Source organism: Symsagittifera roscoffensis, chromosome 6, assembly GCF_963678635.1.
Source record: "Symsagittifera roscoffensis chromosome 6, txSymRosc1.1, whole genome shotgun sequence".
NCBI classification, from domain to species: Eukaryota; Metazoa; Xenacoelomorpha; order Acoela; family Convolutidae; genus Symsagittifera; species Symsagittifera roscoffensis.
The window spans coordinates 46638252-46654128 of record NC_087067.1 but is presented as its reverse complement, the minus strand read 5'-3'; the positions used below and the strand labels follow the sequence as shown (position 1 = coordinate 46654128).

Sequence of the window (15877 nt, the reverse complement as noted above, 5' to 3'; positions counted from 1 at the left end):
CAATAAGGAAGACCTTAAAAGCTCGACGTCAACGAGGAGCAAAAATTTTGCGTTTTAATAAGAAAATGGAAATGTTTGGAGAACTCAATAAGGAGCATCTGGAAGAACTTCATGGCGTCACTAAGATTTTCATTTAAAGGTCGTGCTGATTATTTCCAGGAAGTTTTCGCAGTTTGACTTTTGATTTTTTTTAAGTTCAGTTCATTTCCTTTGTTAAAACGAAAGCAAACTCCACTATCTAACAGCAAAGTCAAAACTCCATTATCGATTAGCATAATAGAAAAGGCCCATAAAATCGTGGTCGATTTTGTACAGCGCTGATTTGATTTATATTATGCAGACACAACACTTAAAGCTTGTCATTCAAAAGGCTTTTTTCTCGTAATGGGTTGAGTTAAAATATTGACTATGATATTTTTTTTCATTGATTTTGTTAGCAATTGAGCCGTTAGTTTTTTATCGTAATTTGTGATTAATTTAAAAAAACACAGGATTTGGGCCAAGAATTTTCAGCAGAATAAATATAGTGGAAAATTCGGGACAAAAATTTTAGCCCAAATCAGCCCATTTTCAAATTTAAAAAAAATTACGACAAAGCTAACGGCTCAATAGCTAACAAACTCAATGAAAACATAATATCATACTGCGTCTCTCATGTATTCCAACATCAATTAAAAAGGGGTGTATTCTCCGAATTTTGAAAACATAACTCAATGAAAACATAATATCATACTGCGTCTCTCATGTATCCCAACAACAATTAAAACGGAGTGTACTCTCCGATTTCAAAGAAAGTTTTGAGGGTCCGTCGGCCAAAATGGATTTCACAAAATATTAACAAGGGGGACCCTTTGGGTCGGCAGGGGGTCAAATCCCTAAGGGAAGCATTCGCCCCCCTCCCTAAATCCACCCGTGCTTAAGAGAACAAGTTTTTTCGGGTCTTTAAAAGACACTCTATGGTCTTTTAAAATGGCTTCAAAAATTTTAGTCCAAATCCTATGTTTCTTTTTCAAATTAATAAAAAATTACGACAAAGCTAACGGCTCAATAGCTAACAAACTCAATGGAAACATAATATCATACTGCGTCTCTCGTGTATCCCAACAACAATTAAAAGGGGGTGTCTTTGTTTGGGGTGTCAACAATTAAAAGGGGGTGAATTTTTGTACAAATAACTTATTTTCGTTAAATATTCAACAAGCGTCATTTTTACTATGCAAAATACCATTTTTAAATGTAGTGAAGTTTTAGTGAAGACTCTTATATAGGTCTTAGTGATTTTTTTTTCAAGAAGAAGTCTTAATATGCTCTAATAACTGCACTTAGGTATATATGCACTTTTGAATTCATTTGCTGAAAGGTAAGTAAATAGCCTTCTCCAAATACGAAATGGAGCAAAAAAAACGAAAACGAACAATTTATAGTTTCGGAAGTGGAATTTAATATATAGATTTCCTGCGGAATAAAACCTTTTCGTTTGATCCAGTCTTCTGCAGTTGGGATAATGTTATCTGAAAAGCGCCAATCATAAATTGTTCAAGAGGTTCGAAACGTTCATTTCAAAACGTTCATAACAAATTTTTGGAGGTTATACTCGTTTTTGAATGTTATTGGTCTCACATTGGTATAAGTTTGTCAGCAATTGATCCGGAAGTTTTGTCGTAATTTTTGATTGATTAAAAAGCGTAAATAACGACCGAATTTTGGCCCAAATTTTGCAAGAAAAAATTGCACTGTTTTAATTTCGCTGAAGTTCTAAGCAAGTTTTGTCGATCATTTTTCGCCTAAATTCCACCGAATTTGAGAAAAATGCCTTTAAAAATTTATGCGTTGGTTTCGGATGATTTAAATCAGCTCTGTAGTTTCCAAAATAGATTTAAGTTTTTAGATTTCCTAGCGGAATGCAAAAGTTATCTTATGTTCTTTCATCTCAAGTGTTTTTATCTAAAAAGTGTAAATCATAATTTTTTCTTGAAATTCGACGAGCACTTATTTGTGTTATTCGAAAGTTGGAGCTTTTTCAAAGAAAAACATGTCAGTATTTTGCATGAAGCATGGAAACCTTCTACTTTTATTTTTGTACAGGTGTATGTTCCCTTTTAGATAAATACAAACATACAAGAATGCGCAAACGATCTCTTTAATTTGAAAAAAAAAAAGGATTTGCTTTGAATAGTTTAGTGCGAAATAGTTTATATTTTGAATTCTAAATTAAATTTTTGGATACTGTAGTGTTTGTTTGGTTGTTTCCAGTGCCGAGTCGAGGTACATTTTGGAGCTGACTCGTGCTGTTACCCGCCAGTTCATTTTGGACCTCCCGAAGAAGACTGCGGCGGGAGATCAAGCTAACAACAGTAGAGCAGACGATTCTACGTCAGAAAAGGAACTGGCCAAACGCAAACAGAAATGTATGTCCGCTGAAATATTGTTCAATTGTCTGAAGAAAACAAATTTGAGGTTTTTCGGCAAACGAGACAACTGTTAAGAGCAGGGGTGGATCTATGAGTTTCTCGAGGGGGGCGGATTTTCAAATAAATTTTGACCTTTCTTTTGTCGATCAAATTGATTTTCCGGGCTCTCCCAAAGCACTAAAATGACACTATTTTGGCCCAAATTTTCTGCACCGCAGGTAAAATTGTGAAAAAACAGGCCATAAAGGCGTTTTTAAGCACTTTTTGGAAATTTTGACCAAAAAATCACGTTGTTTCCGCGCGCGCTTCCCTTTCAAAATTAGTAAATATTGGCGCCAAAGAAAGTTTTTAGGGTCCGTCGGCCCAAATTGATATCTCAAAATAGTAACAAGGGGGACCCTTTGAGTCGGCAGGAAGTCAAATCCCTAAGGAAAGCATTCGCCCCCCCCCCCCCTAAATCCACCCGTCGGATTTACGGTCTTTTAAAAATGGCTTCAATTGCATGAGATTGATGAGAAAGAGTTTTGTTCCTCTAAGTAATTTCAAAGTAACAAATATTGTATTTCAAAGATATTGTACACTTACTGACACTGTCCAAGTTTTCCTTTTTATTTTCTGGCTTTTGGCCTTAACTTGTTTTACTTATCAATTTGACCACAATCAAAAGACAATTCTAATCAATGTCATAGAAAACACGCACAATCTTATTAAAAAACCAGTCTTCTCAAGTCTAGCCCACTGTTGACCTCTTCCTACTTTTTTTGTCGGTCAAACAGATTTTCCGGGCTCTCCCAAAGCACTAAAATGACACTATTTTGGCCCAAATTTTCTGCACCGCAGGTAAAATGGTGAAAAAACAGGCCATAAAGGCGTTTTTAAGCTTTTTTTGGAAATTTTGACCAAAAAATCACGTTGTTTCCGCGCGCGCTTCCCTTTCAAAATTAGTAAATATTGGCGCCAAAGAAAGTTTTTAGGGTCCGTCGGCCAAAATTGATATCTCAAAATAGTAACAAGGGGGACCCTTTGGGTCGGCAGGGGGTCAAATCCCTAAGGAAAGCATTCCCCCCCCCTCCCTAAATCCATCCGTCGGATTTACGGTCTTTTAAAAATGGCTTCAATTGCTTGAGATTGAAGAGAAAGAGTTTTGTTCCTCTAAGTAATTTCAAAGTAAAAATTTCAAAGTAAAAGTAATTTCAAAATTTCTTCAAAAATAACAGACGAGACTTGGAGGGGATAGGACAATTAGACTGTTGTCCACTTTACAGTTTGTACTTCGATATTTCATTATTTATTTTCAACATATTTCTAGGAAAGAATAAAAAAAATATTTACTCAGTTTTTTTGCATTAAGAAAGTTCTCAAGAAAAAAACCATCTGATAAGAAAAACGCCACGCATAGATCTGGTTTAAAATCCAAAGTTTTGACTTGAACCTTTTATTCGTCAAAAAGGATGTATCAAAAATGATGTTTTGATCTGAATAAAGTTTAAGTGTATCATATGACTTTGAAGTTGATGTTTCTGCAAATTGCAATATTTTGTCGAAATTTGTTGAAGCTTTTGCTAGCATTAACTTGCATTATAGACTTTATTTGAACTAAGATAAGTATTTTTCAGACTCGTTGCAAATTTTATTCGAAGTCGATGAGTATAGTTCAGAATCTTATAGAGCGTGCGATATTTTTCTGTTTTTTTAAAGGAATTGTTCTAGAATTTGTTCTGTCTCAAATTTACTTTTCGCGGTTGATTTTTGATTTCTTTGTAATTTCAGTTCATTTCCTTTGTTGAAAGGAAGGCACTTTCCACTATCACTATCGAACAGCAAAAGTGTAAAGGCTGCAAAAAATGTGGTCGGATTCTAGTTTCGAAAGTGGATTGAAATTTTCAGATATCCCAGTGAACTAAAATTTACTTATTGATCCAGTTTTCTCAAATGGGTTAGTTTTATCTAAAAAAAAACATCATTAATTGTATAAGAAATTCAAAGAAATTAAAAGGCATCTGTTTTTTTCTTCGAATTTCGAAAGTTAAGTTTTTCTCATAAAGGAAGCAATTTTTTTGTTTGCTTGCGTTCATTGACTCGTTTCCAACTGTCTATTAGCTGGGTTTCTCTTTTCTCGAAAACCTGCCAATTTTAATCAAGTGGTTTTTTTTGAAAACCACCTCGCCAATTCTGAGATTAAAGGTTCACTACAAATAACAGATCTTTAGGACTTCCTTGCTGCGCCATATTTATAGAATAAAACGATGGCGTTAGAAATCATGCAATTTTTTGAAATTTTGATCGTTATTGGAATTTTTTTCCCCAAAAGTTGCGTTAATTCAGAGGTTCAATCGAAAAAAAACATGTTGTGGGACCTTTAGTCCATAAAAATTTTTAAAATCAAAATTGGATTGAAATTTGTGCTGAGGTGCAAATCAGTTTCGTGTTTTGCACGCATTTCGGCAAGTAACGCGTTCCAGTAGTATTCGTTATAGAAAAAGTAAGAAAGAAAGAAAGAAAGAATTTATTTCTCTTTGTTTATGGTAAATATGCATATAACGAGAATTTAAACATGAAGCACCAGAAACAGTGAGGGGACAGTGAGCGAATCCAATTGGGTTACGGAGCACTGCCCGTTTAATCAAATGAAATATGAGATCTTCAAAGAAAAGGAAAAATATATAAATCTGAAAACATAAAAGAAACTATTGGAAAAAAGTATTTATGGCATTATCTAGACAGGTTAATGACATAAGATCTAAGCTCTGCATCAATATTTAATATGATGGTTCAATATTAGACGCTATAAAACCAAATTAGTTAAGAAAAGAGTTCAAATTCATTACTCATAATTTCTGAGACTCGCTAGTCGAAGGCACCCCTATTCAGTATAAAAAACAAAACTTGAACTTGTTCACTTTACGGTTATTGCTTCTACTAACTGTCTCCCATCCCTTGAAGCCCCTCTATCAGCAATTTTGATTGAGGGCTAAACGGTCAGTAGACACCTAACTGAGCCCATGAGGCAGTAACCAGCGAACAAGCCCAAGTGTGTTTTTCAAAACGCCGAAAACACAACGAAAACCATACACAATTATATTTAAAAACTTGAATTATGCAGGCTTTCCACATCTGTCATTCTCCGGTATTATCTTTGCATCTAAAAAAAGGGTCAACAAAAAATAAATTTGATCAGCTCTTCATTGCTTAATATAATCAAATCAGGAATTTCGTGGGCAAAGCGTTTAATACCTGAATTGGAAACTTGATCAGAAATTTTTGGAAATAAGGAGTTTTGCTTAAGTTTATTATAGAGCTTAGCTCCTCTTTAACTAATTGAAGCTCTTTGAGTTTTGCTTTTGAGATTATGAGTTTTCATTAAATTAAAAGTTGACCTTCTGGTCATATACGACGGTTTATCAAATACCAAAATCTAATTTAAAAAAGTTTTAGAGTGTAGTCCTGGTATTGATCGCAAGACAAATTTGAGGAGTTTAAACTTATGCAGCTCGTGAGCTGTGAAAAATTTGTCATTAAAACTTTGTCGAAAGCTTTCATGTTGTCTTTTGAAAAAAATCAATCGAATAATTTTCTTCTGGATAAAAAAAGGGTAAAAGATTTTTTGTAGGAAGTGCAACCATACACCAATATTCCATATTGCAAAATGGGCTTTATCAGAGCAGTATTTTTCAATCATAACAGTTTTCGGAACGTAATGACGCGTTTACGGAACAATGCCACATTGTTTTCTTAGCTTAGATCGTATGCAATTAATGTGTGAAAAATGATAAATTAGCATTAACATAAATACCAAGATATTTGCATTTTTTTCAGTTTTTAAAGGTATGCTATTAGTAAACAATTGCTGGTTGGAAGCACTGTTAAGAGATACACTAATTTGTACCGTTTTGTCCATATTTAGAGATAATTTAATCAAAATTAACCAGTTATTTGTAGCTTCTATGTCTTGATTGAAGCTCTCAACCTAGCAGCTTAGAGTCAAGTGATGTTTGTGTTGTCGGCAAATACGGTTTGCGGTGCTTCAAGTAACTTTTAAACCAAAGTAATTTTTTAACACTGACACTATACATTTCTAACAACTTATGAAAAAGAATCTAGTAATCCAGTGTGTCAAAAACTTTTTTTAAATCAAGAAAAATTGTTCATTCAGTCAAAGAAACATTGATTTTACTAACAAATAAATTATTTGTGGAAGCTTCATTTAGCGCTCCCTTGGCAATGAAAGGTTTCTGAATAAAAAAATTATGGAAAAATAGATGAAAATTTAGCTAAGCACGAAAAAGAATTTGCTTTAAAGTCGGACAAGAACCAAAAACAAACCTTTTTTTTCACATGTTTTTAGCAAGATGAGATTGAAGTAGGCAATACCTTTTGTTTCCTTGATTTATTAGCTTGAAACATAACCAATATCTTACCTTGGAACGCGCAAATCTAAATAAAACAATACAAATCTAAATTGTGAGGGTAAATGTCATCCGGCACGGATCGATAAACTTTGATGCATATATATAGATAGATATAAATGTAACATCCTAGTTAATGTCGTCTTATACATAATATAATTTTACTGGTGATAACCCAATGCACTTCATTGCTTTGTCTGCTAATTATGTAACCGCTATCGAAAGTAATTCAACTGTTAGCTTATTCTCATGAAAAAGCGCCAATTTTGGATCTGTTCAGCTCTTTGCGGATGTCAGCTTTCTACATCACTATGAAAGTTTTTGTAATTTTTTGTGGTGGAAATAGCTGCCTCAATTAATGAGCACGGATGATGATTTGCTTCAAACCAGCTATTGAAATCTCAATAGTCGGACAGATTTTTACACAGCACGTCGGATGCAGCCGTTTATGCTTGAATGAACTTGCAAAATCGCTACGTAAAGCCACGAGAAGATCCGAGTCGGATCTTCTCGTGGCTTTACGTAGCGATTTTGCAGGTTCATTCAAGCATAAACGGCTGCAACGCAAAACACTGCAACTACTGGCCTAAGCTACGAGTTTCAAGTGATACCTTATTTTATCAAGTCTCACATTTTGATCCAGGGGTAGATCTAGACTTTTCTGAGGGGCAGGCGGATTAAAAATGTTTAAAATTTTGTTCTGGTAGTGCTCGGAAAATCAATTTGGTCGGCCTAAAAAAAAGATTGACAAATTGATTTTCCGAGCACTCCCAGAACACTAAATAGGCCCAGGCAATTTTAAAAAAAAAACAGGTAAAAAAAGCTGTTGACTAAGAAAATAGGTTTTTTTTCAGCGCGGGCTCCCCTTCAAAATTAGTATATAAGAAAACATTTTATAAAAATTTTAGGATTGGTCGGTCTGAAATGGATGATCGCCTTTTGGTTGGTGAGAGGGTCGAATCCCTGAGGGGGTCTTCCAACAGAAACCCCCCCTTAAAGCCGCCCATGTTTTGATTTAAGATTGTACTAAATTGGAATTAAGATTGTCCTTTCACTTGAAAAATAATAATAAAATGGCTGGCAGGGGAGCGGCAATGAGCTGGTTACGTCTCCGCCTCTCAATCGAAAGGTCGGATGTGCTCGTTGCTTGAGGGTGATGCAACATTGTCCACTCCAGAAAAATAGTTAAAAAACTACATGTATATCATTACTTGGGGCACAGCAGCGGTTCTTCATGATCGGAGGCGGAGCAATAAGCAAAATGGTCCAAGTGCAGAATGGGTCAAAGAGCAGAAAAACAGAAAAATATTGACTTATATTGGTTTATACGGGCTAATTGATAAAACAATAATTAGAATCTTCAAAAAATACCAAGAAAACGAGTAATTTATGCATAAATTGACTAACTTCGTTAAGGTTTTTGATTAAACTTTTTTTAAAATTCTTGATTGTATTGCTCAAACTATGTATAAAATGTTCATTGCTTGGTATTATTGACCTTTCTGATAATTAATTTACCGATTAGCTTATGAAAGTTGATATTTTTCTATTTTTCTGCTCTTGGACCCTTTCTGCTCTTAGACCATTCTGCTAATTGACTGGCCACCTTCATGATCGTATGTTGGTTGTTTCCCTTGTTGCTTTCCTTTGGGGACATTTTTTCTTATTTCAAAACTGTGAACATGCGTACGAAATCAGGAGAAATTTTGTAGACTTATGAAGATTATAATTCTACTAATTTGTCTGCGTTGGCTGCTAATGCTGTTACTTAAAATTCACACTTGCGGAGCAAAGTTTTATCAAAAATTGATATCTATCGGTCATTTGAATTTCAATTACGGAAACTGCAAATACATGAATGGTACCAAAAGATATTAAATTGAAGTAAATAGAAGAGCTATTCAAAAAAGACTGATAACTACGTAAAAAACAAGACTTCTAATATCAGAGCAGAGCAAAGACATGAATGTTCCGACTGCAATCTAACATATATATTAATTTCAAAAAAGTTCTATATTTTGCATATATCAATAAATTAAATAGACCAAATAGCAATCCTATTTGGAACGATTTCCAAAACGGATTAAATCTCCGCTTACGCGTTAATAGCATGAAATAGATCGTGCGTTAATTGACCCAAATTTGCCAAATTGGCTATCTGTAAACCCCCATAACTTAATCAAAAATAATCACAGGTGAAATATATTTTCTCAAGTTTGAGCGCAGGACAACAATGATATTTAAAAAAAATCCGTCAAAAAGTTAAAAAGTCGAAATTTGTCAGGAGAAAAAACACCCGAGCACAAATATTCCGTCTTTTTCTTCGAAAAAAGTCTGAACAATGATTGTTGTATTATGTTATTAGTTGGATTAGATTTTTTTGTTTTTAGTGGAAGAAATATCGGGACAACTGTCGAAATCGAGGAGTCTCAAGGAGTGCTTCAAACTGCTGGATTCGATGAAATCTCAAAACCAGGATAGCAGTCATGACTCAGAGTGAGAATGAGTCTATTTTCAATGTTCCCATTTTTTGTCCTTTTAAAGTTGCGCTTAAAAATATGTATTAAAAAAGAATTAATATTTGGTAAATACTCTGTAACAAGCTGAAACAAGATTGAGCACAGAATATGAAAAGAGTTTAACAGTATATTGTAATTCTAACAAAAGGGGAAGGAGGGAATTAGTCAATTAGGTGCTGATTTGTCTTACGAATTTCCTAAATGGATTTTCTTAAACTATGTATTAGCGAGCGGGAAAAGTAAATTTAACTTTCTGCATTGCAATCTATTTAAATGCGCCTTCTTCTGGGCTTATTTTTGAAATTTTGATTGTTTTAGTGCAATGTTTATTGGTCTCATAGATTTTTAAGCGCCATATTTGGTCTTCAAATTTTTTTAATTACAGTTCCGCTGTAGTGAAGATGCCCCTGGTGATAATTTAGAGTGCCTTTTTTGCGAGGAGAGTGATCAACAGTCTTTTTTCTAAATGTCAAATGGTAATCCATCACCGGTTATTGTAGTTAGCAATCGTGGGTTTTTTTTCAAACTTCGCTTCTACAAAAGATATACATCATTTCAGATGCCATCTACTTTTTAGCCGAAATACTTGAGATTATCACGTGATATTTGTTGTACCACATTGAAGTGTTGTGACATTTTTTGATGTCTTCAATTTTATGGACTTATAATAAACTTTTAAATAAGCTTGCAATTAGGGTAAAAAAATATCACAAATGAGACAATTACCTTAATTAAACAAAACAAGACTGCTCGTATATCAGGGCAAAGCCCTGAATGTTCGCACTTTCTCCTAATTCATATCGAATAGTTTTTTGGGGAAAAATTTTAAATTTTGGGCAATATCAAAGTGTGAAATATTGAGTCGTACGAAATAAATACGACCAATCTGATTAGCTAGCCTCAATTCCATTTGGAACGATTTTGTTGTGCAGGATAATTTACCATGCATAAATAATTCGCGTTACGCTCTCAGCAATATGAATAAATGTTTCAAAGCGCGCATAATTTAGTCCAGAACATGGCAAATTTGGCAATTTTCAAACCCCCAGAACTTTACAAAAAATAATCGGAGGTAAAATATCTTTTACATTTAAACTCAAGAAGTCGATATCTTTAGTGGGGTATAAAAATTTGTTTGTAGAAAACTGCTATTTCGATCGGCGAAAATTGACTGAATAAAAAAAACCACACCGAGCATAAATATTCCATTTTCTTCGAAAGTCGGAACAATTAATGCAATCTAAAATGGTACTACTTCAATATGAGTCTAATATTCGGTCGATGTCGACTATTGGAAAAATCTTAAGACCCGCTTTTAAGCCCCAGTACTTTTCATTTTAATTAACTTATTTGTTTTTCATCAATTAATTTGGGTTTTGATCATAGAATTAAAGCTTGCAATTAAGGTAAGAATTTTATCACAAATGAGACTTTGTAAAAGAGAATGCCTTTATTAAACAAAGCAATTCAATACGTTGGTTCAAATTGAGTCTAATTTTTCTTTAGGATCGGACATTAGAAAATGTTTATGTCCCATATTACCGATGTGTTCCAAAAGTTCCGATAGTTTAAATTACTTTATATATTTCCAGTCCATTTTTTGTTATCTACATATAGAGTCTAACGATTTCAATTGCAAAGGTTAACATGATCAGTACATTAAGTTAAACTTGAAAAAGACTGCTTGTATATTAGGGCAAAGCCCTGAATGTTCCGACTGCCCCTTAGTCCATATCAAATAGTTTTTGGGAAAATAAAATATTGAAAAACTAAATTTTGTTTAATATCAATGATTAATTTTAAAATTTTGAGTTGTACGAAATAAGTACGACCGATTAGCTAGTCTCAATTAAGTTTGGAAGGATTTTGTTATGCGGGAAAGTTTCCCACGCATAAATAATTCGGGTTATGTTTTCCACATTCTGAATAAAATCTTCAAAGAGCGCATAAATTAGGCTAGAGGACAGCCAAATGGGCAATTTTCAAACTCACGGAACTTTGCAAAAAATGATAGGAGGTAAAATATATTTGTACATTTAATTTCAGCGAATCGATTTTTTACGGGTATAAATTTTTTTGTTAAAAACTATTTCGATCGCCAAAAGTTGACTGAGTAACCCCAAGTATAAAAATTCCGTTTTCTTTGAAAGTCGGAACAATAGTTTGTATTCATTTTTGCTATGCATGGCTATTTGAATGGCAAAATTTAAATGATCAGTGAACTAGACATACGTAAAAGTTTAAATGGCAATATAAATCGTCGTTTTTAGATGCTCATCGCTTATTTAATAGAACTTGACTGCTCGTGTTTTAGAGCAGAGACCTGAATTGTTTTCTGGTTTAAAAATTGATAAATTAGTCGAAAAAAGTTTTATTTGTTTTGTACCACCACACTATACCACCACATCGTATCCTAACTAAAATACCAAATGACTGAAATGAATTTAGTTTGGAATAAAGTAATTTGTCACTCACAAGTGTTGTAAGAACGCAATGTGCAGCGCTTCGTTATCCCAAATTAGACCCCCAATTTTTAGACCCCCATAATTTAACAAAAAATGATCGCATTGCGATTTTTTTTACCTTTGAGCTTCCGACAACAATGACTTTCAGATGATATACAAAATTTCCGTCAAAAACAAAAGTTGTAAATTCACTGAATAAAAAAAACGCCACATGCCTAAATATTCTGTTTTCTTCGAAAGTCGGAACAGTAAAAATAATAAGAGAGATGATATGCGTTTTTTATCTTGAAAAATATATTTCCAGGTTATTGATTCCGGTTTTGTGGCATCAGGCGTTTTTCACTCCAAATATGTTTTTTTTATGGTTGGATATAGTTCAATTGATATAATTTCACTCAGGGGATAGTATACATTATCATTTTCGTTATTCTTCTTTTCTGCAAAAGCACCAAAAAGTATGCACTTTTAATTGTCGGTCATTTTTATAGGACAAATTGAGAAGCTTGTTGGCTATCACATTTTTTTTGAATTTAGCACTGACGATTCAGACAGTGGCTCAGAGAAAGAGTTTCTGGGGACAGAGAAGAAAAAGATAAAGGACGGTGCGAGGAAAAGAGGAAAGGTGGGTGGGTGGGGCCAATTAGTAAGGAATTATTTTCTCCCTTTTGCATGATGCAAATGCAATACTACTTGATTAAATTCCAACCCACCTCCTTTCAATCTGGTTTGCAAATTCCTATTTCCCGGCTGTCATTTTGGAGAAGACCGGTCAACCGAATAATTTTTTTAAAGTTAGTCTTTTTTCATGAAATCTAAGTTAGAATTGCTAATATGAACGACATGTTTTTTCCTGCTGCATTTTTTTGAGCAACAAGTGTTCGGAACATGTAGCACTCGGAGCTTTGAGATAACAGGTGAAAAGGGATTCGATTGAAATTAATTTATGTCAATTGGAAAGGTGTAATTGAATTTGAACAGCAGGGGAATATAAATGTACCCTTTCCAATACGGTTGATTTGTCTTTTGGTGCTCAACTGTTTTGATAATTGCGTTAAAACAGCAGCTCAGCTTACGATGGCGCTTTTGTGTAGGGTTCTTGGTCGCATGGAAATATGCCAAATGGAGTCCGATTCACAAGACAGAAAGAGCTATTGGCTTCTTCACCATTGACTGAAGAATGGACAAAAGTTGCCGCTAATTCGAAAAAGGTAAGAAGCGATTTTCTCTATAATTAGATGTCTATATCCCGTTCAATGATTAGTTGTCTCAATCAATGGTTTGTACTTTTTTGGCGTCTGATTGGCAAATTATGCAGCAGTTTAGCTAATGTCAAATTCTCAGTTGACAATAATTGCTGTCTTTTTTTGTATAAAATGAATGCGGTTGAGTCTAAATGTAAATAATTTTATGGCGGCGGCTTTAGAAATCGGTAAGCCTCAGCCCTAGTATAAAAGAAGAACACGTGAAAGACATCGACACAAACGAGGAAAAGACTAAAAGTTTGCGAAGGTTGCAGTCTGCTAAAGATTTGCGAGCCTTGACGTTTTATTCTCGAACAAAAGGTCCCCCCAAGGCTCTCCAAACGTCGCTTCTTCAATGGAGAAAATCGAAATTTGATTTTGACGCTGGAGTTTCTTTGAGGCAATGCAATCAGAATAGCGTGTGCTGGGAACAAGAGTTGTCTATGGCCGTTTCAAGGCTGCTCGATAGCACGTTTTATGCTCAACGCCCAACCAGGCCCTTCACTGTTGCGTCAGAAATGGTGAAAAAGCGCCATCTGAATGCCAAATTGTCCGAGTTTAACGAATCGGTAAAAAGTAGTTGTAAAAATAGCTCTCCGTTATAAACGGTTATGATAGTTATTGGATCACTTTCAGATGAAAATTTTGGATGCTGTATCAGTTTAGATCATAGTTGTTGGACATTCTAGCTAAATCTTCCTAGTTTTTATTTCTCGGTCGTCAAGATAATTGGTCAAAATTGCCTTCTAATTGTGACCTTTACTGATACAAAATTGGTTAACGATAGTTCATTTTGACAACTTATTCGATGCTCGAAACACATCATGTTACATTTACCGTATAATCAAAGGCCTCAGTGCATAAAAAGGTATACTCTTGTTAGATTTTCGTGTATTTTGTCCTTGTTATGTCGGGTAAATGCTTTCTTAGATAATTTCTCTTCTCAACGTAGTTTTGAAATGTTCCTGCCGTAAATGGATACCTCGAAAAAAGACCATAGAGGTCTTTTAGGTGTCGAGGACTCTGAATTCGCTTCTAAATGAGTTTTACTGAAAAGCATAGCGTCCAGGTTTCAAATGCTCAATTGGTGTTTATTGCTGTCTGTTTCACAGTTTTTCTCTACATAAAATATAATTTTACTTCTTTATTGCAGGTCACAGGAAGGCTCACATATTTTGAACTTGTTTAGTTCGACAATTTCGAATCTAATTGTAAATGTTATATTTAAACAATGAATGGGTGGGAAGATATCCGTACTGCGCTAAAATTTTTAATTATTCCCCAAAATTTGAATGGTAGAAACATAAATTAATCTCTTTGCTCAAAGATATTTTGCTCAATAAGGTGAAGTCAACAATTGCATTTGTTTTTGCGATAAGGCCCATAATTTTAAAGATAATTAGAAGACTGCTCGATCAAAAAAGCTACCTCAAAGCAGCTATGGGATCTCTGAAGGGTTCTTTAGATAGTACCCCAGATGTTTCACCTAAAACCCCAGGTCAATTTTTTTTCGTAAATCGTGTAGCAATTGCTTACGAATATTGTACTTTGCAACAACCTTCTTGTTCATGCTAAAACTATTTAAGATGAAATAATATTTTAAAAGTCGATGAACGTTGTGAAGATGTCGAACGCAACGGCAGAGTTCAAAATTCTTGAAATTTTTTCGCGCTCAATTTAGATTTTTTTTTGCGGTTTGACTTGACTTTTGATTTCTTTTTAACTTCAGTTCATTTTTTTTGTTAAAAGGAAGTCAAACCATCGAACACTATGGAACAGCAAAAGTGTGAAGGTCACGAAAAACAAGATTGACCTGTAATTTCGAAAGTGAATTTTAATTTTCAGATTTCTCAGCGGAATAAAACCTTCACCTTTTGACCCAGTTTTCTCGAATTGACTTAATTTGATCAAAAATGTGTCACTCATAAATTGTTCTTGAAAATCAAAGAGCTTTAAGATTATGCATTTCTTTAAAGTTCGAGTCTGTTGTTTTTTCGAAATTCTAGTGAGGTTAGCCTGTCAGTTTTTTTTTTTAATTTCCTTGCCTTCATTTACTGTTTTCCAACTGTCTGTTGGCTGTTTTTTTTATCCCGTTAGACTCAAATGTTTGTTCTTTATGCCAATAAATGTATCACATTTTATGGTTGTATCAAGAATTTCGGAGTTTTTTAGACCATTGTTAGCCAACCTCGAGCCTCGACCATGAGCCTCGACCTGATTTTAAACCCTGAAAGTGTTACATATGGCAGGAAAACAGTCTAAACTCTTTTTCTACGCTCATTTGTTGCATGTTTGTTTCAATTTACTTTTAGCAGTTGATTTCAGTTCTTGATCTATTTAATCATATAGAACTGCGCAAGCGATCTCTCATTTTTTCAGTTCTTTCAGTTTTTTTGCAACGTTTCCTATTGATCCAGTTTCCTTAGAAGAGTTTTGGGTCCTCTATTTTTTCTTCAAAAATCGAAAGTTTTTTTCTGATGACTTGAGTTCATTGACCCTTTTCCAACTGTCTGTTGGCTATGCTCATTGTTATTTTTGCTGGCTTCAAAGTTTTCAAGTTTTTGGCGAAAAAGTTGAGCTACTAAAATCAAGGTGCTTTTTTCCTGTTTTGTGCCCTTAAGCAGCGAACCACTACAATCTAATTTAAAAAATGTCACCATTTGAATAGTTTCTTCGAAAAAAGTTATTTTCTCGCAGCATCCTTCATGATATTTCATAATTGTCTTAATTAAATGGCTAGCTCATCGTCTTATTTTTTTTGTGAGTCAAACCAATCAATTTTATTCTCAGAAAGTTAGCGTTTAAAAATTTTTTCATTAAAAATTGAATTCTTTC

At 34.1% G+C, this 15877-nt stretch overlaps 1 protein-coding gene across 4 annotated transcripts in view; it reads left to right on the top strand.

The window, feature by feature from the left end:
• LOC134848357 (uncharacterized) overlaps nt 1-15877 on the top strand; it is a 117573-nt gene that overhangs the window by 77360 nt on the left and 24336 nt on the right. For 3 of the 4 annotated variants that reach the window (XM_063865765.1, XM_063865764.1, XM_063865763.1), the window contains exons 11-15: nt 2254-2408; nt 9208-9313; nt 12336-12423; nt 12893-13009; nt 13225-13611. In XM_063865765.1, the coding sequence (XP_063721835.1) occupies nt 2254-2408; nt 9208-9313; nt 12336-12423; nt 12893-13009; nt 13225-13611 (853 nt within the window). The remainder of the gene's footprint in view (nt 1-2253; nt 2409-9207; nt 9314-12335; nt 12424-12892; nt 13010-13224; nt 13612-15877) is intronic. The other variant, XM_063865766.1, reaches the window with a different exon arrangement.